General features: G+C 38.2%; 1 protein-coding gene across 1 annotated transcript; it reads right to left on the bottom strand.

Annotated features, from left to right (window-relative positions):
- On the bottom strand, window positions 1-24068 carry SLFN11 (schlafen family member 11). The gene is made up of 5 exons (XM_059908885.1): window positions 23950-24068; window positions 12937-14000; window positions 11891-12019; window positions 2884-3607; window positions 1-2221 (listed from the first exon to the last, which is right to left on the bottom strand). The coding sequence occupies exons 1-5, from the start codon at window positions 24015-24017 to the stop codon at window positions 1438-1440; spliced, it is 2769 nt and encodes a 922-aa protein (XP_059764868.1). The 5' UTR covers window positions 24018-24068; the 3' UTR covers window positions 1-1437.
- Window positions 24069-25389: the final 1321 nt, after the last annotated feature.

The following is a 25389-nucleotide window of genomic DNA, read 5'->3' as shown; positions in this document are numbered from 1 at the left end:
AGAAAAATAAGTCATTGTATTAGCATTATTAAGTGATAACAATGATGTGTTTTAGTTCAAAGAATAATTCTGTGACTATATTAGTCTGCTCAGGCTGCAATAACAGAATACCACAGACAGGGTGGCTTAAGCAACAGAAATATATTTCACATAGTTCTAGATGCTGGGAAGTCCAAAATCATGGTGTTAGTAGGATTAATTTCATTCTGAGGCTTCTTCTCTTGGCTTGGAGGTGGCCGCCATCTCTCTCTGTGCTCACATGACCTTTTGTTTATGTGTGCACAGAGAGAGGGACAGAGAGAGCTCTTGGGTGTCTCTTCTCATAAGGACTCTAATCCTATGAGATCAAGGCCCCATCCTATGACTTCATTTAGCTGTAACTACTTCCTTACAAATCTACAAAAACAGCCACACTAAACGTTAGGGCTTCAACCTATGAATTTCGGGGGGACACAAACATTCAGTCCATAACTGTAGCCCACCAAAATATAAAAGTAAAGCGGAAAAATACAGTTCAAGAATGTACTTGACTTAAAATTTAGGTTGATATGTTATAGAACAATACGTAGAGCTGAGTTGAGAAGTTGATCTGTAAAGACTGTATCTTTCCTAGCTCTGTTTACTTAATGGCCTATGTGTATCTTTAGAACCAGATTTTGGTTCCTAATGCTATCTCTCACTGAAAGCCAGAGAAAACGGCTTTATTTTTGTTTTCTAATGGCCTATAATTTCTCAGTAAAGTGACAATTAATGCTTACTATCACAATTAAAGCTTGATCTGGGTTATTCTGAGGGCAAAAAAAAAAAAAATGGAGATTACAGTTTTAAAGGATTAAATAATTGTATCAGTGCTCTCTGTTCTGTCAAAATTGTTAAGGCCCACTTGGTCACAGTTTGAATTATCTTGGGAATCTCCCAAGTCCTGGATCAATATAGCAAAGAGAAATGTCAAGAATTCAGGAACCAAAAATTCTGCTTCTGGTATGGCCAAGGTAGTTTCTACTAGGCCACCCTTCTGCAGATAAATATAAACCCTGGACAAATTCTAAAAAACAAAAAATTGCACTGTGGAGGTCCAGACTTAGAAGAAAGAATGGCCACAGGACGAGTGTATTGTTTTTATGGTTTTTAACCGCAGGGTGGGTCATAGTCTGTGCTGTGCAGGGTGGTTAAAGCTCCTTCAGAAAACCACTATCATTCTGGCTGGAAGAATCGGGGACAGAGTTTGGGACAATAGCTGCTGAAAGGGGGTAGGGGAGGAATCCCTGAAAGGAGACAGCCAGAGAGGGAAAGTTCCAAATTCTGTGTGTCAGCTCTGCCCAAATCTCTAGCTGACCTATGAACAGAAAAGAGAAGTTTCTCCCAATACCAAGCAGATTGTCACCTATGGACATTTACATAGTAATCGCTTCATCTTGTTTTGGTTTGGAATTCTTCCTAAACGTCACGGAGCCACAGAATATGTAGCTGTTGATTTGCTCTGGATGCCAGACAGACAAGAAGGTTGTATAAGATAGCTGGCTCAACTGTCTTTGGATGGATCCCAAACACGATGTTCCTTTCCAGGCCAGAGAATCTTCGGACACTGTCCAACACAATGTGATCACCTGACATGTCACTTGCATCGGTGAAGCGCACTACCTTTATCTTCCTCATCGCTCTCAAGAGCTCCTGCTTGTAATACTCCACATCTTTTGCGGTGCTAACAAGCACAGCGACATCCTTGGGAGAATAGCCCCTTTCAAAGAGAAGCTTGCAAGTGTCTGCCACATGTGTCACTATTTTATTCAGAGTCAAGTTGTCCTCAATATTTAAGGTTCCCTGAACACCCTGAGCCCAATCAGCTTCAAGAAGCATCTGCAGAGACCCAGGGGGGATGTTAGGTGGAGGATTTTTTCTGACCTCCTGCAATACACGTTGTAAGTATTCGGCTATTTGATATGCATTGCGGACCACTCTGGTGAGCTCTTCCCTTGGATACTGGGCTGAGAGAGCAGGGAGGCCGCTGCACTCCACGTGGTTGGTCTGAAAGTAGTCTAGAAAGATCCAGAGAATTCCTGGGCAATCCTTGTCTCTCTGAGTGATGGTTTTCGCCTTGCCATACCAGTCCCCATCTTCATTGCGGAAATTCTGAGCTTCATCGATGATGATGTGTTGAATCTTTTGAAAGTCATCTTTCATGAAGGTTTTCCGGGTCACTGCATGGCAGATTTTTTTGTCACTGTAAAAATTAAAAAGACACATTCAGGTTTTCTCTGAGTCAATAAAGGAGGAAAATTACTCTTTCATACTCCTATGAACACGATACTGTTGTCACAATCATTTTACCATCTTACTCTCAAGGAACAAGGCGATTCACGGACTTCCCTGGTGGCGCAGTGGTTAAGAATCCACCTGCCAATACAGGGGACACGGGCGATCACTGGTCCAGGAAGAACCCACATGCCACGGAGCAACTAAGCCCGTGCGCCACAACTACTAAGCCTGCGTGCTGCAACTACTGAAGGCTGGGCACCCTAGAGCCCGAGCGCTGCAACAAGAGAAGCCACAGCAGGGAGAAGCCTGAGCACCTCAACGAAGAGTAGCCCCCACTGGCCGCAACTAGAGAAAGCCTGTGTGCAGCAATGAAGACCCAGTGCAGCCAAAAATAAATTAATTAATTGAAAAAAAAATTAAAAATAATTAATAATTTAAAAAAGGAACAAGGTGATTCGGAGGGAATTTAGACTGCAACTCATTTGCTGACAGTAAGATCCAACTGCTTGGGACTTCCCCGGCCATCCAGTGGTTAGGACTGGGTGTTTTCTATGCCATGGCCCTGGGTTCAATCCCCATAAGCCGTGGGGCACGGCCAAAAGAAAAACAGAAGATCCAACTGCTTACCTGATAAATTTCCTCAGAGGCTGGTTCTCACAAATGTAGAGAATTTCATTTGCCTCACAGTGAAACATATTCCTGATCTTCTCCATGATCTTCACGGCCATGATCGTCTTCCCTGAGCCAGGTAAGCCATGGATAAACAACTCTTTGTTCTTGCGGAGGTTTTTTGAGAAGATCTCATACTGCTTGGCTGTGAGCAGATTCAAAACCTCACAGCCAAGCTGGTCACTCAAGAAAGATCTGAAGCCAAGCAAGACAATCACGAGGGACTGCAGCAACTCTTCCATTTGCTGAGTGTTTGCAAAGTAATAGGACCTAGGGTAATCAATCAGGGATGCCGCACCCTCTGAGGACTCTGCATTGCTCTCAGGACGCAGGTGGAGGACCTTGGAAATGACACACAGATTTCCAGAGTAGCCCCCCATGTTCACCAGCTTCTGCTTCAGAGTGAAGGCGGTGCTGGTGCAATAGGACTGCTCATCTGCATCCTGCTCCCTGAGAATGGTGTAGAGAATGGGGGGACTGTCCCATGCTATCAGCAGAGCATCACAGATGACTGCTTGCTTCTCTTCCAAGTTCAGGTCCACAGCCCAGCTTCTAGAAAGGATTAAAATTCCCTGGGAGAATGGATATATTTGCCTATTTATTAATTCCTCCAAACCTTCATTCTGTGAAGACAGCTCCTTCCAGAGGGATTTGGGAGTATATTTCAGACGTCCCGGTAGCACTAGATATGGAAAGAATTATAAATTTAGTGGCAAAAATCACACTTATTTTAATGATTAATTGTAATTAATCAAAATTACTCTACTTGTACTTAATTATAATTAATTTTTATTAATTATGATGTTACTTATTTTTGTATACATTCTTTTGCCAATATTATTATATTACAGTGAAGGAAAAGAAGCCTTGAAAAGTCTGGCACACTTCATCTAAGCCTATGTGCTTATTACGTTTATGACCTTGGAAAATTCCTTAACCTCTCTAAGACTCTGTTCCCTCATCTGTAAAACAAACAAAAATCCACATTTACAAAAATAGCACATCTCTTACGGTGAGGAATAAATGAAATAGCATAAAGGTATCTGCTCGTTGTAGCTGCTTGAGAAATGTTAGTTCTCTTTCCCTTCCTACTCTTAAAGCACCTGAATCTCAAAATGTCCCTTAACAGTCCCCATTGATGGAGGTAGGAAGAGCCCTCCCAGGAAGAAGGTGCTCATTAAATATCTGTGGAGAAGATGGAGCTATGAAAACTTTACTAGGAGGGACCTCTGTGCAGCCCTCCACTGGGAGATCCTAAGATTAGACCCTGAGATAACTCTCCTGAAGCATCACTCACTTACACATCTATGTAATAATGCATCTATCACAAGAGTCTAGCCTTTGTCATGAAGGAGCAAGGAACAATGTTGTGACATGAGAATAAACTTGCACTGTAGGGTTTTAAACTTATGTCAATGATCATTTGTTCCAAAGGGAGGGAAAAAATGAAGAGATTGTTGTCATCCTGTTGTGGTGGTGTCAGATCACACACCAGAATCTGGATCTGTAGGGTTAATTTCCAGTGAAATTACCCATATTTCATTGGTAGTTGTTTATTGTTCCTTGTGGTGGTGTTCTCACACTTGTACCAGGTGTTTGCACAACTTGATTTTGCCTGCAACCTGGATGATGGTTGAGTAGGAGATGGACTCTATTATGAGACACATCCAGATTTTGGAGATGTTAAAAGGCTGGGGAAACATGCATCTTGGGATGGAAGGAATAGGGTAATATAAGGATATGTTTAAAATGCAGCTTTAGAAACCCAAGGAAGTATAAAACAAAAAAGTATAAAATAAGAAGACACATCATTTATACCAGGGAGTTTGCACACATCTATGGTTCTCACAATTCTGCAAGGCAGATATACTTACTGTTCTCTTTTTCATATGAGTAAATGGGAACTCAAACCGGTCAAGTGCCTTGCCTATGGTCACACCACTGGGAAATGGCAGAGCCAGCGTCTGGACCCAGTGCTGTCTCAGACACCAGACCCTCTGTTGTCTCTACTGTGGCCTTGCAAGCCACACAGACTACCCCTGCCTGCTAAACGGACAATGTCACTAAAGCATTTGATGTTCATAGCAAATATGTTTTGCCTCATCGTCAAATAGGTCTTATTTTTCTTTAATTATATAATGGGACATGCTTCCTAAGGAAATTATGTGAAGACAAGAAGTGTCCCTTTCATTTCTTTGATATTCCACATGGCACTTAACCAATTATAGGGGCCAGACTAGGTGTCAATAAATGTCCACCACTCCACGTGCACCAGAGTAGTTACCACTCTCCATGTGACTTGGGGCCTCTGTGCCTTTGTGTAGGCGTGCCCTGAGACTTGAATGCCCTCTTCTACTTTTGTCACCTGATAGATTCCTCTCATTTCTTCTAGAACTCCCATGTCTGTTCTCTCCTCAGAGTTCCCACAGAACTTTGTATCCATACTAGGCACTAATCTCTTCATGGATCTAGGGAAATCTTTTTTTGTGTGTGTGTATGTGGTTTTTAAAAAAATATTTTATATTGGAGTATAGTTGATTAACAATGTTGTGTTAATTTCAGGTGTACGGCAAAGTGATTCAGTTATACATATACATGTATCTATTCTTTTTCGAAATCTTTTCCCATTTAGATTACAGCATATTGAGCAGAGTTCCCTGTGCTATACAGTAGGTTATCTAGGGAAATCTTTAAAAACAGAGCACTGAAGTGTCCAGACTGATGGTTTTCCAACTACAGGAAATCAGGTGAGGACTCCTAACAGTTTAGGACATCAGGATGAAGGTCGCTGGGGGTTGGTTGAATCTGATCTACTACTCTAACCCCTGACTTTCTCTAGAACCCATCACTCCAGGTATAGAAAAAATTTCTTTTTCAGACAGTCATTGCAGTTTTTTCAAAAGAAAGATTTACAGTGTTTAATCTGAAGCTAAACTATTGTCAATCAATAGTAATAATTAATGTAATGAGGACATCCCTATTCTTAGTATTTGGAGTCCAGTTGCAAAACCAAAACCGAACTGATTAGTTACCACTGTGAGAGCTCAGAATCTAATGATAGCGGTCTCTGAAAATGAAAATTTGCTTCAAAAAATGGTTTTAATTAGGCAATACAGTCCCATAGTCCAAATACCAAAACATTCCTCTTTCTATTCACTCCATTTCCTCCCTTCCCAAGCCCATCCTACTCCTCTAACACAGACCCTTTTTTTTTTTCAGTTTCTCAGCTAGTCTTCCAAAACTTCTTTGTGCAAATACAAGCAAATATTTCCCCCTTTCTTACACAATAGGTAGCAAACTGTCCAGATCTTTCCATATCAGTACATAAAGAACTTGCTTATTTTTTCCCACAGTTGTCTAACAGGCCATCTTATGGATGTGACATATGTCCCTGTTGATGGGTTCTTGAGTGTTTCCCCCCAACCTTTTGCTATTATGAGAATATTACAATGAGTAACCTTGTATATTTTGTATGCATGCAGGTATATATAAAGAATAAAGTCCTAGCAGTGGGATTACTGGGTAAAAGGGTAAATGCATTTGTAATTCTGATAGATATTACCAAGTTGTCCTCCAATGGAGTTGTACCAATATGCACTCCTGCCAGTAATGTACAAGAGGCTTGTTTCCCCATAGCACAGCATATAAAAGATGTCAGATTTTTTTATTTTTCACAATCCAATAGATAAAAATGATAGCTTGTTTTAATTTGCAAGTCTCTTATTTTGATTAATATTAAGCATATTTTCAAATGTTTGAAAGCCATTTGAATTTTATTTGCTCTGCACTGATTTTGTTGATTTTTCTTTTTAATTAATTTTTAATTGTTTCTATTTTTGGTTGTGTTGGGTCTTCGTTACTGTGCGCGGGCTTTCTCTAGTTGTGGCGAGCGGGGGCTACTCTTCATTGTGGTGCGCGGGCTTCTCATTGCGATGGATTCTCTTGTTGCAGAGCGTAGGCTCTAGGCGAGCGGGCTTCAGTAGTTGTGGCACGTGGGCTCAGTAGCGCACAGGCTTAGTTGCTCCGCGGCATGTGGCATCTTCCCCGGCCAGGGATCGAACCCCTGTCCCCTGCATTGGCAGGCGGATTCTTAACCATTGCACCACCAGGGAAGCCCCGTTGATTTTTCTTTTAAGTTGTCCTTTATCCTTATCAACTTTTGGAAGCTGTTTATATTGATATATTAGAGACATTGGCCCTTTGTTTGTAATATGAGTTGCAAATATTTTTCCTAGCTGGTCAATGGACCTTTGGCTTTCTACTTAGTTGCTTTAGCCATGCACAATGCTTATCTTTTAATGTAATCATATATATCAGTCTACTTTCACGGCTTTTGGATTTTGAATCTTGACTTTTCTAATCCTCATGCCAAAAGTATAATAAAGGCGTTTACAAATGTCTTCTTCTAGAACACTTATGGCTTTAATTTTTTTAAAATTCTTGATCGATTTAGAGCTTATGTTGGTATGTCATAAAGCGTGAATCCATCTTTTTTAAAATAAATTGCCACCCAGTTTTCCCAATATCTCTTTATTGAAACATCTTTTCTTCTCCACTTGAGAGGCCAATTCCATCACGAACTAAATTCTGATGTGTTTGCAACTATTTCTGGACCTTCTATCCTGTACCCTTGATCTAATTATATGCCAATACAACTCTATTTTTATTTGAGGCTTTATAATGATTTAATATCTGGATAGCCTTTCTTTTTGCTCTTCTTTTTCAGGTTTTTATTTCCTGGCTCTTCTTGCTTGTTTATTTTTCCACTGGAACTTTAGGATAAGACTGTTTAGATTAAGTTAATCTCTTTGGTTTTTTTTATTGATATCTCATTAAGTTTATAAAATAACTTAGAGAAAACTGACAGCTTTCTTCCTTTCAAGAACATGACATGTGTTTCCATTTTATCCTTCTTCTGTGTCCTTCAATATTGTTTAAAAATTTTTCTCAGATCAGTTTATCTTAGATATTTTAAATTTTTGTTGCTATAGAAAATTGGGTATTTTCTTTGATTTGTTTGTTACAGCAGGATAATTAATTTTGCATATTAATTTTGACATATGCTTCATATAGTTCTATTAATAAAATTATTTATATTCAATCTGAATTCTTTTATTGTTTATAGTGTTTTTCATTAGGCTCTCTTGAATATAGTCCTATCTTCTTCAATTTTTATCCCTCTAATTTCTTTCTCTTATCTAATTGCATTGGCTAATTAATATTGCACAAAAGTTGTAGCAGTGCGATGATGGTTTTGTTCCCAAATTTAATAGAATGCCTCTAATATCTCCCAATTAACATAATGGTCTTTCGGGGATATTGATAGATATAGATATATAGGTATAAGTATAATGTTAAAGAAGTATCTAGGGCTTCCTTGGTGGCACAGTGGTTAAGAATCCGCCTGCCAATGCAGGGCACATAGGTTCAAGCCCTGGTCCGGGAAGATCCCACATGCCGTGGAGCAGCTAAGCCCATGCTTAGTTGCCACAACTACTGAGCCCGTGTGCCACAACTACTGAAGCCCACACACCTAGCGCCCTTGCTCCGCAACGAGAAGCCACCGCCATGAGAACCCTGCGCACCGCAATGAAGAGTAGCCCCCGCTCGCCACAACTACAGAAAGCCTGTGCGCAGCAACAAAGACCCAACGCAGCCAAAAAGAAATAAATAAAATAAATTTATTAAAAAAATAAAATTTAATTTAAAAACTAAATCTTTAGGAGGTGGGCCTAAATGTAAGACTGGACACTATAAAACTCTTAGAGGAAAACATTGGAAGAACACTCTTTGACATAAATCACAGCAAGATCTTTTTTGATCCACCTTCTAGAGTAATGGAAATAAAAACAAAAATAAACAAATGGGACCTAATGAAACTTCAAAGCTTTTGCACAGCAAAGGAAACCATAAACAAGACCAAAAGACAACCCTCAGAATGGGAGAAAATATTTGCAAACAAATCAAAGGACAAAGGATTAATCTCCAAAATATAAAAATAGCTCATGCAGCTCAATATTAAAGAAACAAACAACCCAATCCAAAAATGGGCAGAAGAGCTAAATAGACATTTCTCCAAAGAAGACATACAGATGGCCAAGAAGCACATGAAAAGATGCTCAACATCACTAATTATTAGAGAAATGCAGATGAAAACTACAATGAGGTATCACCTCACACCAGATAGAATGGAAATCATCAGAAAATCTACAAACAACAAATGCTGGAGAGGGTGTGGAGAAAAGGGAACCCTCTTGCACTGTTGGTGGGAATGTAAATTGATACAGCCACTATGGAGAACAGTATGGAGGTTCCTTAAAAAACTAAAAATAGAATTACCATATGACCCAGCAATCCCACTACTGGGCATATACCCAGAGAAAACCATAATTCAAAAAGACACATGCACCCCGATGTTCACTGCAGCACTATTTACAATAGCCAGGTCATGGAAGCAACCTAAATGCCCATCGACAGACGAATGGATAAAGAAGATGTGGTACATATATACAATGGAATATTACTCAGCCATAAAAAGAACGAAATTGAGTCATTTGTTGAGACGTGAATGGATCTAGAGACTGTCATACAGAGTGAAGTAAGTCAGAAAGAGAAAAACGAATATTGTATATTAACGCATGTATGTGGAACCTAGAAAAATGGTACAGATGAACTGGTTTGCAGGGCAGAAGTTGAGACACAGATGTAGAGAACAAACATATGGACACCAAGGGGGGAAAGCCGTGGGGGGGTGGGGATGGTGGTGTGCTGAATTGGGCAATTGGGATTGACATGTATACACTGATGTGTATAAAATTGATGACTAATAAGAACCTGCTGTATAAAAAAATAAAATTAAATTAAAAATTTAAAAAAAAAACAAATAAAAAACAAAAAACTAGTACTAAACTTTCTTTGGGTTATTTGTATGGATATATGTTAATATAAATGTTTCAGACATTACATGAAATTCCTAAAAATCTTATATGTTCTGTTATAATGTTATAAGTCATAATTCTAGTTATTACTTTAAAATGTGTATCTCAGAAATAACTAAATTTCCTTGTCAATTGCATTATTATGAACTTTCATCAAATCATTAACCGTGGTCATTTTAAAGTCTTTTGTCATTTACAGACAGTTCTGGGTGTACTCTGATGCTTTTGCAAAAATGTTCCTATAAAAGGGTTTCATCTTCAAGGAATTCATGGAAAAAACTCTGACAAGTACAGGTTTCTGGTAACTGACTATACTGCTGAACTGAATGAATAAGCATTTTCATAACTCTAATGGAAAACTGATGAATTCATAAAAGTACTAACAAAAGATCAAGGTAAAAAAAATTAATTACATGGGACTGAGTGAACTGATGAGGATGATTATAATTTTTGTGACTTTGAATAAAAAAAATGTTAAAAAAATAATTTAAAAAATCTTTAAAGTATGGGTTTGTATTTTATGGAGTCTTTTAAAAATCAAAATCTATATTAATGTTTTTCAAAACTTTTTCAGTATATTAGAAGACAATCATAAAATTTTTCTGCATAAATGTATAGAAATGATGGATTATAGTAATAACTCTCTTAATGTTCATCCATCCTTTCATTCTTAGAGTTCTGTCTTTGCGTCTTCATTCACAAGTAAGATTAGTCTGAATTTTTCTTTTTTATGCTATCTCTGTCAAGTTTTGCAATTACTGTTACTCCCATTTTAAAAATAACCTGGGAATTTTCATTCTTTTTCTATGGCTCTGGAAAAGTTTAAATAGTGTTGGAAGTGTCTATTCCTCAAATGTTTGGTACAATTCCTGGAAAATTAATTTTTTTATACCAGAATAATAGGTTATCACTCTATGAGGATAAAGCCCAGTATTTTGTTTTTAGATATAATTTATTCCATGATAATAAGCTCTACTAAAACAGAGTTTACTGAGTTTAGAGAATAATTACCAATGTTTACGTTTACTCTTGGATCTAATACTGTTTATTGTGGACAGTTTTTAAAATATAAATTTGATATGCAAGCGAATGCAAAGACCTCAGTTAGGTAAGGTGAAAAATAAAATCTTAAATTGAACAGTCATTATTTATTAACTTATGGTCCTCAATAGACATTTACACATATATAGGACGTTTATGCATCAGATTCTAGTGCCAGATAAGCCACTGATTTACTTCATAGAGTTGATCAAGTGGTTCTTCCTCTCCAGAAGTGTAGAAAGAGGACAACAATGGACTCTTAGCTAAAGCCTGTCATGGTGGGAGCCAGGGATGAGAGCAGAGGACAGGCACTGTCCTTGGTTCTGAAACGTGATTTCGCGCTTTTACACGACTGTTTCTCCTAAACCCAAAACATGTTCATGGATGTTGTAATTGATCTTCATTTTATTTGTTTTGTGTTCCATCTTGATATAAAACTTTATTCTTGTTTCATATACAACTTTATTCTTGTTTCATATTTTTCCTGCACTCCTCTGGAAAATTCGGCAGAGGAGGGCAATTGTTTGCTCCTAGTGCAATGTATGCCTCTAGTTCAACTAGATAAAAAGTTTCCAATATGGATGAGTGTCAGAATCCTGTGAGTAGCTTGAAAAAATACACATTATAAGGTGCTATCTTCAGGTATTCTAATTTATGAAGTCTGGAGTGGGGAAGCAGGTATCTGTACTTTTTAAAGTAACCAGAAATACTGATGATCAGTCCTATTTGAGAACTACAAGACCGAAAGGTCTTTAAGGGCAGCAATGTTCCTCGATTCTGTATGTGGTATTGCCTCAGCTAATGAGGTCAGTGAGGGTTCATTTCTAAACTACTTATCATCAATATGCTTGTAGCATTACCACCTTGCACACACAGGTTTTGCAGAGCGTACTTTCAGGACCTTAAGTAACAAACATAACAGTTTATCTCCCCTTATCCTAACATAGAAACTGGCTGGTGTCAAGTAGGCAAACCATAGTTACTACCTGGAAATAAAAGTCGCTGGAGATCCTTCTTATGTTCCAGGCCTTTCTTGGAGTACACTGGTCTGCTAAGAGGAGGCCCGCTAGACAGACTCAGCTGAGATTCAAAGTCTTTGCACAACCATGTAAAATCTTAACAAAGAAGGGAAATTCATGTTATTCTGACATGTTAGTTCATCTCTTTACCACTGAAAAAGACCTTATGAGTGGGTGTATTATATGACTGTCTAGGTATGACTTGAGACAGAATGGCAAGATAACACCCCATTCACACTGTATGGACAAGTGCCTTCATTGCATATGAAAGTTGCCAAATCCATCATAAAAGAGATGTTATTTGGAAGTTTGAATGTGTTTCCCATTCAATATGTCTCCACCCTCTGTTTCTGGATATCGTTTTGTTTGAATTTCTTTTATAGTACATAGCACATTCTTTTAGTACACCTATCTATGCATATATCTGTGGTGTAAATATTCCCACCACGGACAATTTTAAGCTACCAATATGATGTCACTAAACGCAGAGTGAAGACATGCACCGTAACACACCATTTTATAGTATTTCCATCATACAGATACAGTAGATGTAAATAACCTCACGCGTATAGATAATCTTAAAATGTAGTAAATCATTAGGTTTTGTATTTATTAAATTTGTTTTAAATACAATTTATTGAACTGTAAATTTATAAAACTTAATTTTTAGCAATGACTGTTTAACAACTGGCTCAAAACATTCCTGAAAAGTTAACAAATGCCTCTCGAGCCAGTAAGAGCCAGTTCCAATACACCACTGCAAGGCAATCATCCCCAGACAATTTTCTTTTCATCTGATGTGGGAAATTGCCTTTTATAAGATACTTCATTTGGGCTTCTCATCACCCAACAAAATTTTCTCATGTATGGAAAGTAGGATACTTGAAGATTCAAAAAACACAGAATTTAGTGTGTGTGAGAAGTTCAAAGTCATAGGAAACAGAGGGAAACCTTTTTAATATACAGGTTCCAAAGAGGTAGAAAGGACAGGGAGGGAGTTTTCTCCATCTTACCTGGATCTGTGTCCATCACCATGCCTACCCATTCCTGAGTTGCCAGTTTGCAAATATCCTTGTCCTTCACCATCCAGGAACAGGGAGCTTCTGAGAAAAGTGCACCACAGAATGGCTTCACTCCGATCACACAGACATAGCCATATAGCTCTCCCTCAGCTAACACATCCAAGATTTTGACTGTGAAATCTATCTGGCATTGAGACTGGCAAAAATGGACACAAGGTAATTTGTATATTGCATTTTCTATTTTCTTTTTCAAAGAATCACGGTCAACCTTTTCTTTAGCACATCCCAGAACTTTCTTACTCCTATCATCCACTCCAATACAAAGATAGCCTCCTTCAGTGTTTGCAAATGCAGAGATGTACATTGGAATTCTGTTTTTCACATATTCTTGAATGTGTTTTGTAGAGAACTGCTTAAACTCTATGAATTGAGACTCGGGAAAAGGCACGATTTCACCGTATTCAAGCTGGTCTTTTTGGAAAACTAGGTAAGTAGGATCCGAGTTACGGAGGTCTTGATGTATAACCTTGACAACTTTACCAAAAGGTTCTTTCCCCAAGATTTTTGCATTTATTTTCTTGGTTTTCAGGAACCTGAATGCCTCTCTTGAATCCATGGGAAGCACAGAAGTGCCAGATCTACAGTATAACGATGAACTCAGGCTGCAAATGCGGGGCTTAAAGGAACTGTCTTCAGGGAAAGTGTCACTGCTCCAAGACTTAACAAAAATGTAATAACACCTCCCTTGTTGCTTAGTCTTGAAGAAAGCCTGCAAATTTGAAGACAGAATAAGTGTTCTCAAAGACTCTTCTAAATCCAGTCCCATCTCCACAGGATGCTCATCGTTGTTTGCCATTTCCAGCTGAATCACTCCTCCTCCTGAGTTTAATAAAGCACATGCAGCTTTTATAACTTTTGCCTTCTCTTGCTCTCTCTGAATTTTCTGCAGCTTCTTTCTGTTTCTTTCACCAAGAGTTACTTTTCCTACATTGATGACCAAGTCTGGGTAAGATGATTCTACCACCAAAGATGAATTATGTTCCTCCATGTTCATTCTGCAATTGAAACCATTAAAATACATATCTCATGTTGATGAAGAAGTAGATTGCATAGTACACAAAAGTGCATTTTTAAATATATTTTAAAATATTTATTGAGTTCTTGCTAAGTGCTGGGGGCTGGAAATTAAGTGGTAAATAAAAAATAAGCATAGCCCTGACTCTCAGAGCTTACAGTCTGGACAGAAACATTGAATAGAGTAATTGCAGTAATGTGTGATACATACCCTGAAAGGACGCACCAAACAGCAACAATCAACCGAATATGAACAGGGAAGCATTCCTGGAGGAAAGGGCATTTAAACTAAGATCTGAATTAGCCATGTTAAGGAATTTGAGGTTAGGAGGAGTTATTGCATTACAATCAGAGTGAAAAGTATGTAGGAAGGCCTGAAATCATCAAAGGGAATAGTGTATTGGAGTGGTAGAGAGATGTTCAGTCTGGCCAGACCTTAATAGTGACAGAGGACCTACATTGTTGGTGGGAATGTGAATTGGTGCAGCCACTATGGAGAACAGTATGGAGGTTCTTCAAAAAACTAAAACTAGAGTTGCCATATGATCCTGCAATCCCACTCCTGGGCATATATCTGGAGAAAACTATAATTTGAAAATATACGTGCACCCCAATGTTCATTGCAGCACTATTTACAATAGCCGAGATATGGAAACAACCTAAATGTCCATCGACAGATGAATGGGTAAAGAAGATGTGGTACACATATTCAATGGAGTACTACTCAGCCATAAAACAGAATGAAATAATGCCATTTGCAGCAACATGGGTGGACCTAGAGATTATCATACTAAGTGAAGTAAGTCAGACAGAGAAGGACAAATACTGTATGATATCACTTATATGTGGAATCTAAAATATGACACAAATGAACTTACCTACAAAACAGAAACCAACTCACAGACGTAGAGAACAGAATTGTGGTTGCCGGGGAGGGGCGGGGGGGATGGATTGGGAGTTGGGGATTAGTAGATGCAAACTATTATGTATGTAATGGGTAAACAACAAGGTCCTACTGTAGAGCACAGGGAACTATATTCAATATCCTGTGATAAACCATAATGGAAAAGAACATGAAAAAGAATGTATATATATATATATGTATAACTGAATCACTTTGCTGTACAGTAGAAATTAACACAACATTGTAAATCAACTATACTTCAATAAAATAAATGTTTAAAAAAAGTTTACACTGAGCTAAAAAAAAAAAAAGAGTGACAGAGGATGGGAGATGGGAAGTGGTGAAAGAGGAGACTTGAAAGTTAGAAAAGGGCTGCTGCTTACAACAGTGGAAAGCCAAAGAAGGATTTTAAGGAAGGGAGTGACATGAACACATAGACATTTTATTATTTTATTTATTTATTTATTTGGCTGCCTTGGGTCTTTAGTTGTGGCATGCAGGATCTTTTGCTGTGGCATGGGCTCTTTGTTGTGGCACATGGGCTTCTCTCTAGTTGTGGCATGCAGGTTTTCTCTCTCTGGTCACGGCGCGCGTGGTCCAGAGTGTGTGGTCTCTGTAGTTTTTGGCACGTGGGCTCTCTCACTGAGGCACGCAAGCTCAGTAACGGCACGCGGGCTTAGTTGCCCAGCGGCACGTGGGATCTTAGTTCCCTGACCAGGGATCGAACCCGCATCACCTGCATTGGAAGGTGGATTCTCTACCACTGGACCAACAGGGAAGTCCCGAGACATTTTAGAAGACACATTAATGATGAAGAACAGATCCATGGTTGCCAAGGGTTATGGGGAGGGAAGGGTGTGACTACAAAGGGATAACACAAAGGAGTTTGTTGGGGTGATGAAACTGTTCTGTTTCCTGATTGTGGTTGTAATTATATGAATCCATTCACGTGTTAAAACTCATAGAGCTGCACACCAAAAAAGTTAATTTTTTTGCATGATAAATTATTAAGGGGGGGGCACATTATTAATTACAGGTGGAGAACTAGTTAGAGAGGAGCAAACCAGTAGGGAGTGTTTTGCAGTAATCCGGGTGAGAGATGATGGTAGCCTGGGCCACAGTAGGGGCCATGGGAATGAAGAGATGTGAGTATATCTGAGAGACATTTAGAAAATAAAATTAACATGACTCTGTATTGAACAGATAGAGATCAGGAGAAAGGAGTAAAATTTAGTAAGTGGGTTTTGGCTTGGGCAACTGGGTGGTTAGTGGTACCACTTATTGGCAAAAGATCAATGATTATTGAAGGTGGGTGATTGATAAATGGAGATTCACTCTCCTATTCTCTCCTTCTATTTTTGTGCATATTTGAAAAGTTTCCATAATAAGAAGTTTTAAAATTGACTTCATCTATTAACTGGGTGGTGGACATATTGGTGTTCATTATATTGCTCTCTATATTTTTCTGTAAGTTTGAAATTATTCATGACATAAAAAAGAAAACTTTTGCCTCCAAAAAATTTTTAAAGGTGAGTAGGGCATATGAATTTAGATTATTAGTAAGAAAATGGTTGAACTTTTGGATTATGCATTCTTAGGTGGATAGGGTGGAAAACAAAGATGGCCAGGGCAGAAGGTGGATCTGAGAAATGGGGAAAAAGAAGGATCAGTGGAAAAAAATACTTGTATTTGGGAGTGATTGAGCAAATCAATAAAACTCAACAGTACCATAGTGAGGAGAGGGCTCTTAAAACTCTTAGCGTTGTGTTGCAACCTACAGTCATTTTTCTCTCTTGCTTGATTATATACTGAAGCATGCCATCGAAGCATTTCATTTATTAACTTTTTAGCACAGGAAACATTCAATGAGCATTCACCATGGGCACACTAACTGCTGTGAGAGACACAAAGAATCTGACTGCTGGAGATGTATGGTTTAGGGTGCATCAGATTACCATGATATGGCTTAAACAATATGCGGAGAAAAATCCATAGCCCTAATCCCTATATTGGTAAGAGAGAAAAATTTAAACAGAGTGACTTGCATCAACATTGAAAGAACTTAGAAAAAGAACCAGATCGCAGAGGAACACAAAAGAACAGGAATAATAGATGGAAGGGCAGAAGGAAGTTGGAAAATTAAAAAGCAATTATTTGATTAATTAACAAGATTGAGAGTTTTGTTTTTGTTTGTTTTGCTTTTTGCTTATTTGGTTTTTGTTTTTAGATAAGCCACTAGCATCTTTATTATTTATTTATTTTAAATTTTATTGGAGTATAGTTGATTAACAATGTTGTGTTAGTTTCAGGTGTACAGCAAAGTGATTCAGTTATACATATACATATATTCACTCTTTTTCAGATTCTTTTCCCATATAGTTTATTACAGAATACTGAGCAGAGTTCCCTGTGCTATACAGTAGGTCCTGGTTGATTATCTATTTTATATATAGTAGTGTATGTATGTTAATCCCAAGGTCCTAGCATTTTTATTATTTAAAAAGAACTCTGCACAAACAAAAGGGTTAGATAGGGGAAACTCTTCAGGACCTAGGGCTTGATAAATAGCTCTCAGAGGATACCCAAAGCACAATCTGTAAAAGAAAAACAATCATTAAACTGGACTTCATCAAAAATTTAAAACTTTTGCCTTGTGAAACCTCCTGTTAAGGAAATGAAAAGACAAGCTACAGACTGGGAGAATATATTTGCAAATCACATACCTGACAAATATCCCAAATCTAGAATATATAAAGAACTCTAAAATTCAGCAAACTAGGAATAGAGGGAAACTTCCTCAACTTGATAAAGAACATTTATTTAAAAGATCTATAGCTAACATCACACTTAATGGTGAGAAACTAGATACTTTCCCACTTAGATCAGGAACAAGGCAAGCATATCCCCTCTGACCACTCTTATTCAACATAGTACTGGAAGTCCTAGTTAATGCATTAAGACAAGAAAAGGAAATAAGAGGTTTACAGACTGGGAAGGGAAAAGTACAGCTGTCTGCATTCACAGATGACATGATTATCCCTGTGGACAATTCCAAAGAATCAACCAAAAAAAAACCACAGAAAAACAAAAAAAAACCCTTGGAACTAATTAGCAATTATAGCAAGGTTGCAGAATACATGATTAGTATACGAAAGTCAATTGCTTTTTTATATACCAGCAATGAACAACTGGAATTTGAAATTTAAAACATAATGTCACTTACATTAGAACAACAACAACAACAAAGAAATGACATATTTACGTATAAATCTAATAAGACATATACAAGTTCTATATGAGGAAAATGACAAAACTCTGTTGAAGGAAATCAAAGGAGAGCTAAAGAAATGAAGAGATAGTCCATGTGAATGGATAAGAAGATTCAATATTGTCAAGAAATCAGTTCTTCCCAATTTGATCAATAGACTCAGTGCAATTCAAATCAAAATCCCAGCAATTATTTTGTGACTATAAACAAACCGATTCTAAGGTTTACATGGAAAGGCAAAAGACCCAGAATAGCCAACACAATATTGAAAGAACAAAGTCAGAAGACTGACAAAACCAACTCCAAGACTTACTATAAAGTTGTAGTGATAAAGACAGTGTGATGTTGATGAAACAGATCAGTGGAACAGATAAGAGAGTCCAGAAATAGACTCACACAAATATATTCAACTGATCTTTGACAAAGGGGAAAAGGCAATTCAATGGATAAAGGAGAGTCCTGTCAACAAATGGTGCAGAAAAAAATGGACATCTACATGCAGAACTATGAATCTAGATACAGACCTATACCTTTGACAAAAATTAACTCAAATGGATAACAGACCCAAATGTAAAATGCAAACACATAAAACTTCTAGAAGATGACATAGGAGGCAATCTAGGTGACCTTAGGTTTGGTAATTAGTGACTTTTTAGATACAACCCCAAAAGCATGATTCATGAAAAGAACTGATACGTTGGACTTGATTAAAATTATAAACTTCTGCTCTGCAAAAGACATTGAAGAAAATGATAAGGTACGTCACAGGCTGGGAGAAAATTTCTTTAAAACATATATCTGATAAAGGATTGGTATCCAAAATATACAAAGAACTCTTAAAACTCAACAATAAAACACACAACCCAATTTTTTAAATGGGTAAAATATCTGAACAGACACCTCACCAAAGAAGATATACAGATGGGAGAGTCCCCTGGTCGTCCAGTGGTTAGGAATCCTCGCTTTCACTGCTATGGGCCTGGGTTCGATCCCTGGTTGGGGAACTAAGATCCTGCAAGCCATACTCGCGGCCAGAAAAAAAAAAAGAAGATACACAGATGGCAAAGGAGTATGTGAAAAGATGTCCACATCATATGTCATTGGGGAATTGCAAATTAAAACAACAATGAGCTACCACAGCATACCTATTAAAATGGCTAAAATCCAAAACACAACACCAAAAGTTGATGAGGATGTGGAGCAACAGGAACTCTCATTCATTGCTGGTGGGAATGAAAAATGGTACAGTCACTTTGGAAGACAGTTTAGTTGCGTCTTACAAAATTAAACATATTGTTACCATATGATCTGGCAATTGTGTTCCTTGGTATTTACCCAAAAGAGTTGAATATCTATGTCCACAAAAACCTGCACATGAATGTTTATAGTAGCTTTGCTCATGACTACCAAAATTCAGAAGCAACCGAGATGTTTTTCAACAGGTGAATGGGTAAACAATGTGTGCAAGGAGACAAGAACAGTCATTTTAGCACTGTTTGTAACACCAAGTTTTGGAAATAGCCTAACTGTCCATCAATAATGAAATAAGGAAATGAAACGTGGTAATGTTTACTGAAAGGAATATTGTGAGCCACTTGAAGAGAATAAACGAAAACACACACACAATGACATAGGTATCAGAAACAAAATGTAGAGTTAAAAAACCAAGTTGCAGAAATATACATATAAAACAATTTAAATAAGCTAAAAATGCACACAGCAATATTACATATTATTCCTGGATGTGTGTGTGTGTAAACCAGTGTGTTAAAAATAGTGTAAAAGATATACAGTAAACTCAGAATGTTGGTTGCTTCTGAGAAAAGGAGAGAAAAATGAAACTGGAAATAGAAGGCAAAGAGACCCTCAAATTTATCTATAATATTTTAGTTATAGAATTTTTTAAAAGCTTAAAGTAACTATGGCAAGATGCCAGCAGTTGTCAATTTGAGGTAATGAAGTAACAAAAATTGGGGATAACAAAAGAAGAGTTTTTTAGATTTGTTCTTTGTGCTTATTTAAGTTTATTATTATTGCTATTATTAAACACACACACACACACACACACACACACACACACACAGACCCAAACTGGGTTTAGCCCAGAATACAAGATTAGACAATACAAGAAAAACCATTAATTAATAAAAAAGTCACAGGAACATTAATAGAAAGTCAAAATTATCTCAATAACTACAAACATTTGTTTGGTAATATATATTTACAAAGTATTCTAGAGAAGCATTATTTAAGATGAGTAGCAAGAAGGTATAGAGAAGCATTATTTAAGAAGAGTAGCAGGGAGGTATTTTAATCTTAGTTTTAAGGCAACATCACACACACATACACACACACACACACACCCCTGAGTCTTTAATCTTGGAGTCTTTTTTCTTCACGAAATTCTTGGATTTTTATTTATTTTTGACTTGGCGTATAGTTGTTTCACAATGTTCTGTTAGTTTCTACCGTAAAGCGAAGTGAATCAGCCATATGTATACATACATCCCGTCTTTTTTGGATTTCCTTTTCATTTAGGTCTCCACAGAGCACTATGTAGAGTTCCCTGTGCTATACAGCAGGTTCTCATTAGTTATCTATTTTATACATATTAGTGTATAACCTTAGAGTCTTAAGGTAACATCACACACACACACACACAGAGTCCCGCTCTCCCGCGCTCAAGTCGCACACACGAGACCTTCTCTCCCGCGCTCACTGCTCGCACTTGCGCACTCCTGCCCTTCGGCTCTGTGCCTGCGCCCTGCACCTCCTCCAGCTGGCGCTTTGGTTTCATTTTTCCTGCTTCCCGGCCACCAACCCGGCGGGTTTCTTGAGCGCGCAGGTTGGGAAATAATAGTCTAAGAAGGGAAGCAGAGCCTCTGCGTGTGGGCCCAAGGGGAAGAATGGAATGCGGAAGGGTTATGAGCCCCCGGGGCTGAGAAAATTGCAATCCACAAACAAACAAAGAATCAGACCCTGGACAGAGAAGACCCACAACCTCAGACCTGGCTCTGTCTGCCCCAGGCATTATGCTATCTTGTATTTCAAAGATGAAGACTCAAACCAGAGAAGTTATGACCTGCTCAGGATTAAATGACCTCCTCTGCCTTATTTCTTTTCCCCACATCAATGCTGTTAAGTATAGTCTCTAGTAGTTTGTCCTCATTTAATTTGGGTCTAAAAAATCATCTTACATCTATGGCTGCAGTAATAAAAGCATATTTATGTTGTAAAAATGAGTATGGCAATTGATGTCTAGAAAATACCCAGAATATCTGTAGGTGTTGCCTGTGTCTAGTAAAATACGTATCTATTATCACAGATGATTTTTTTCCTATTATAGAGTGGTAAATATTTCTCAACCATCCACTTGCTGAATTATTCATAATTTTACATTCATTTGTGCCCTATCTCCAAAAAGATTAGAAGAAGCAACTTGTTAAAGTTGGGAAGTTGCTGTACAGTATAAACTAATACACTATTGTAAAGCAACTATACTCCAATAAAAATTAAAAAAAAAAAAGATTATTCACAATAGCCAAGATGTGGAAACAACCTAACTGTCCATGAGTAGATAAAGAAAATGTGGCGTGTATATATGATGGAATATTACTCAACCATAAAAGGAAGGAAATATTGCCGTTTGTGACAACATGGATGGACCTTGAGGGTATTATGCTAAGTGAAATAAGTCAGACAGAAAGACAAATGCTGTATGATCTTACTTATATGTGGAATCTTAAAAAATGACAATAAACTGAACTCATAGAACAGATCGGTGGTTGCCAGAAGTGAGGGGGGAGAGGGTGAAATGTGTTAAGGTGGTCAAAAGGTACAAACTTCCAGTTATAAATAAGTCCTGGGATATAATGCACAGCATGGTGACTACAGTTAAGAATACTTTACTGTATATTTGAAAGTTGCTAAAAGAGTATATCTTAAAAGTTCTCATCATAAGAAAAAAAGGTACCTATGTGTGGTCACAGATGTTAACTAAACTTTTTGTAGTAATCACTTTGCAATATATACATATATCAATCATTGTGCTGTATACCTTAAAGTAATACAGTGTTACATGTCAGTTATATCTCAGTAATAATAATAAAAAGACTTAGAGAACTTTCTATTAAAAAAATAAATAAAAAATAAAGTTGGGCAAGTTACTTTACAGTGCTTTAATAAATGTTGGTAAACAAAATAACTAAATGAATTTTTGACACACTTGCAAAAAATAACCTGGAAAATCCAACTAGGTCAGAGCTTCCGGGTCAATATATTTTAAATTTTTTTTCTGAAAATGAAAGTGTATACATTATGAAAAACAAGAAAACCCTTTCCGTAGAGATCAACCAATTGGGTACCTGACAAAAAATCCTGACAGTCACCCCTTCCCGCCAAGACTCTAGCTCCTCCCTGTCCCATCTGAAAGTTTGTTTCCAGATAGTTCGTTGATCAGTCTACCTTATAACTCTCTACAGCACTGTCTCAGACCTCTGTCAGGTTGTCTGGCTGGAATCCTGCATCCCTGGCCTCAGCTAGCAGGTGAGTCCCATCTAAGGGCCAGTTCTCCTGTCTATTTCACTTAAGAAAAATGTGGGCATAACAGGTCCACCTCAGCCTCTCTTGCCTAAAGTAGATATATCTGGAAGGGTCTCTAGCCGCAGGGTGGATTTTTATCTTAGGGTTCTGTGGTCGGTTTTTCAGCCCATCTTTTCTGTTGAACAGGCATGGCTCGGGTCTCTCCAGGTAGTCTCTGCCTACCTTGGGAATTAGAAGATTCCTTAGGGTCTGGGTGCTGAAGAGAAAACACCTGAGTCCTGACCTGTTCCGGTGTCCGCAGCTTAACAAAAAGCAAGCCCAGGAGAAATTTTTATTTCCTTAAGAAAGGAAACGAGAATTTTCCCGCCTTTTTAAATTTTTGGTTTCCTGAAACCAAAGGTAAACGTGCTCCTGTCTTTTAGGTTTCAGTTTCTCAGAAAACTAATTAGAAGGCACTTGCCTCTTAGTGGCTGCCTTTCCAGCCTCAAGGGGGAGGGGGGGGAAGCTGAATATTGCCTGTCTATCAATAGAAATTTGTCCTTTTAATAAGTAGGTGAAAAGCAAGTTAGTTCTGGCTTGAAACTTTAAACTTCTTGGAGAACAATGCTACGGAAAAGCCTGTTTGGATACACATCAAACTATTATTAAGGATTTCACCCTGGGGAGTGGAATTGGAAAGAAAGATGGAAAGGGGAGGAGGAATTGTTATTTTGTACAATATGCCTGTATTACTCGATAAATGTTTAATGCAATAAGGAAAAGAAAGCAGTGCTAGAGTCAGATAGGTAATTAAGCAGTGCATCTCGTTGACTTTCTTAATTTTTCTGGTAGCCTCTGTAAGCCCAACAGTTGCAGTTGAATCCTGTTGAAACTACTGCTGGGTTTCCTGTTATTGATTTGACTGCTAATACTGTTAGTATTGTTTTGATTAAGTTTCTTCTACTTACTACTTTGATCTGCAGCTTCCCTCTACAGCCTACACAAATCACAGTTCTATTAGAGCCCTGGAGCTCTTTTTTGGTTTCTTTTGGGTAGCCATCCTTATAGATTGCAAAAATTGTTACAGTCTGGACTTAGCAATCATTTTTAATATTGAGAAAAGGTGTCGTGCACCAAAGGGAATTGACTGGCCCTTCTGGTTCTTATTATGATTGCGAGACACCCTTCAGCAATAACCATCAGGAACCTTTGAAAAAAATAAAGGGTTATTACTTACAGGATCTGGAAATACGCAGCAGACCTGGGGCCACAGCACGGTTGCCGGTAGAGAGAAAAAGAGAACATGCTGGCCTGGGGTTTCGCTTTCTCTGGGGTGGAGGATGGGAGGTTAGAGTTTGGCGGACTCCCTATTGGTGAACTCGAAACATAAGGGCGGGAGTGTAAAACACAGGAAGAAATAAAAAAACAAAAACCGAAAAACAGCGACCCACGGCGCTCCAGTGGTTGGGACTCAGTGTTTTCACTGCCAAGGGCTTGGGTTCAATCCCTGGTCAGGAACTAAGATCCCACAAGCCGTGCGACCAAAAAAGACAAAACACAAAAAAAGTCCAGCAACGCAAATGGTCAGTTATGAAATCAACCAAGCTCTCAAAAACAAAAGAGCCGCCTCGTTGCCGGGAGGTGGCTGGCAATGTGTTTAATCAAGATAGCCATCTTTGAAATGAGTTAAGGAAAGAAAAAAAGTCAACTATCAGGTTCTACACTACAGCCAAATAATTCGTTCCCAATCTTGGCTGCTCATCAGAGCCTTTCAGTACACTTTTTAAAAATGCAGATTCTAAAATTTTTTTTAAATAAAAATAAACACAATTTTTTTAAAAGAGAGAAAAAAACAAACAAAAAAAGGAGATTCTCAGGCTTCTCCCCAGACACGATGCAGCAAACAATGAATCTGTATTTTTAAGATTCCCAGGTGAGGGGCTTCCCTAGCGGCGCAGCGGTTGAGAATCTGCCTGCCAATGCAGGGGACCGGGGTTCGAGCCCTGGTCCGGGAAGATCCCACATGCCGCGGAGCAACTAGGCCTGTGAGCCACAACTACTAAGCCTGCGCGTCTGGAGCCTGTGCTCCGCAACAAGAGAGGCCGCGATAGGGAGAGGCCCGTGCCCCCGCTTGCCGCAACTAGAGAAAGCCCTCGCACAGAAACGAAGACCCAACACAGCCAAAAATTAAAATTAATTAATTAATTAATTAAAAAAAAGAATGAGTAGAGGCTTCTTACTTCAACTCTACCATGCTGTAAAAAAAAAAAAAGATTCCGAGGTGATTCTATGGTCAGCCAGATTCGGGAACTACTGGACTTCCATATTTCCTGTCTCCCATTGTTACAATCTCTCAGCTCACTATTCATGGTGAATTGTCCTAGAAATTACTAGTATTACAGACTGCCACACAAATCCAGTTTGTACCAAATCTGGTTCTAATACGGCGAGCATTATCACTTCATGAGCATTATCACTTCATGACGTTGCCTACGTGCGGCAAACAAAGCAGGTAATTATCTGATTGCAAAAAAGCAATACATCCCACAAATTACCCCAGAGACACAGCATTTTTTAAAAAAATTATACTTGAGACGTGTCCAGTGAGAAAAACTCAGCAGGGTCCAGGGGATGTCTTTTTTTTTTTTTTTTAATAATTAACAATTGGATTTATTGC

The sequence above is a fragment of the Balaenoptera ricei genome, chromosome 20 (genome assembly GCF_028023285.1).
Source record: "Balaenoptera ricei isolate mBalRic1 chromosome 20, mBalRic1.hap2, whole genome shotgun sequence".
In the NCBI taxonomy this organism is placed as follows: Eukaryota; Metazoa; Chordata; class Mammalia; order Artiodactyla; family Balaenopteridae; genus Balaenoptera; species Balaenoptera ricei.
The sequence above is the reverse complement of the archived record's forward strand: the minus strand, read 5'-3'. Positions and strand labels throughout refer to the sequence as shown.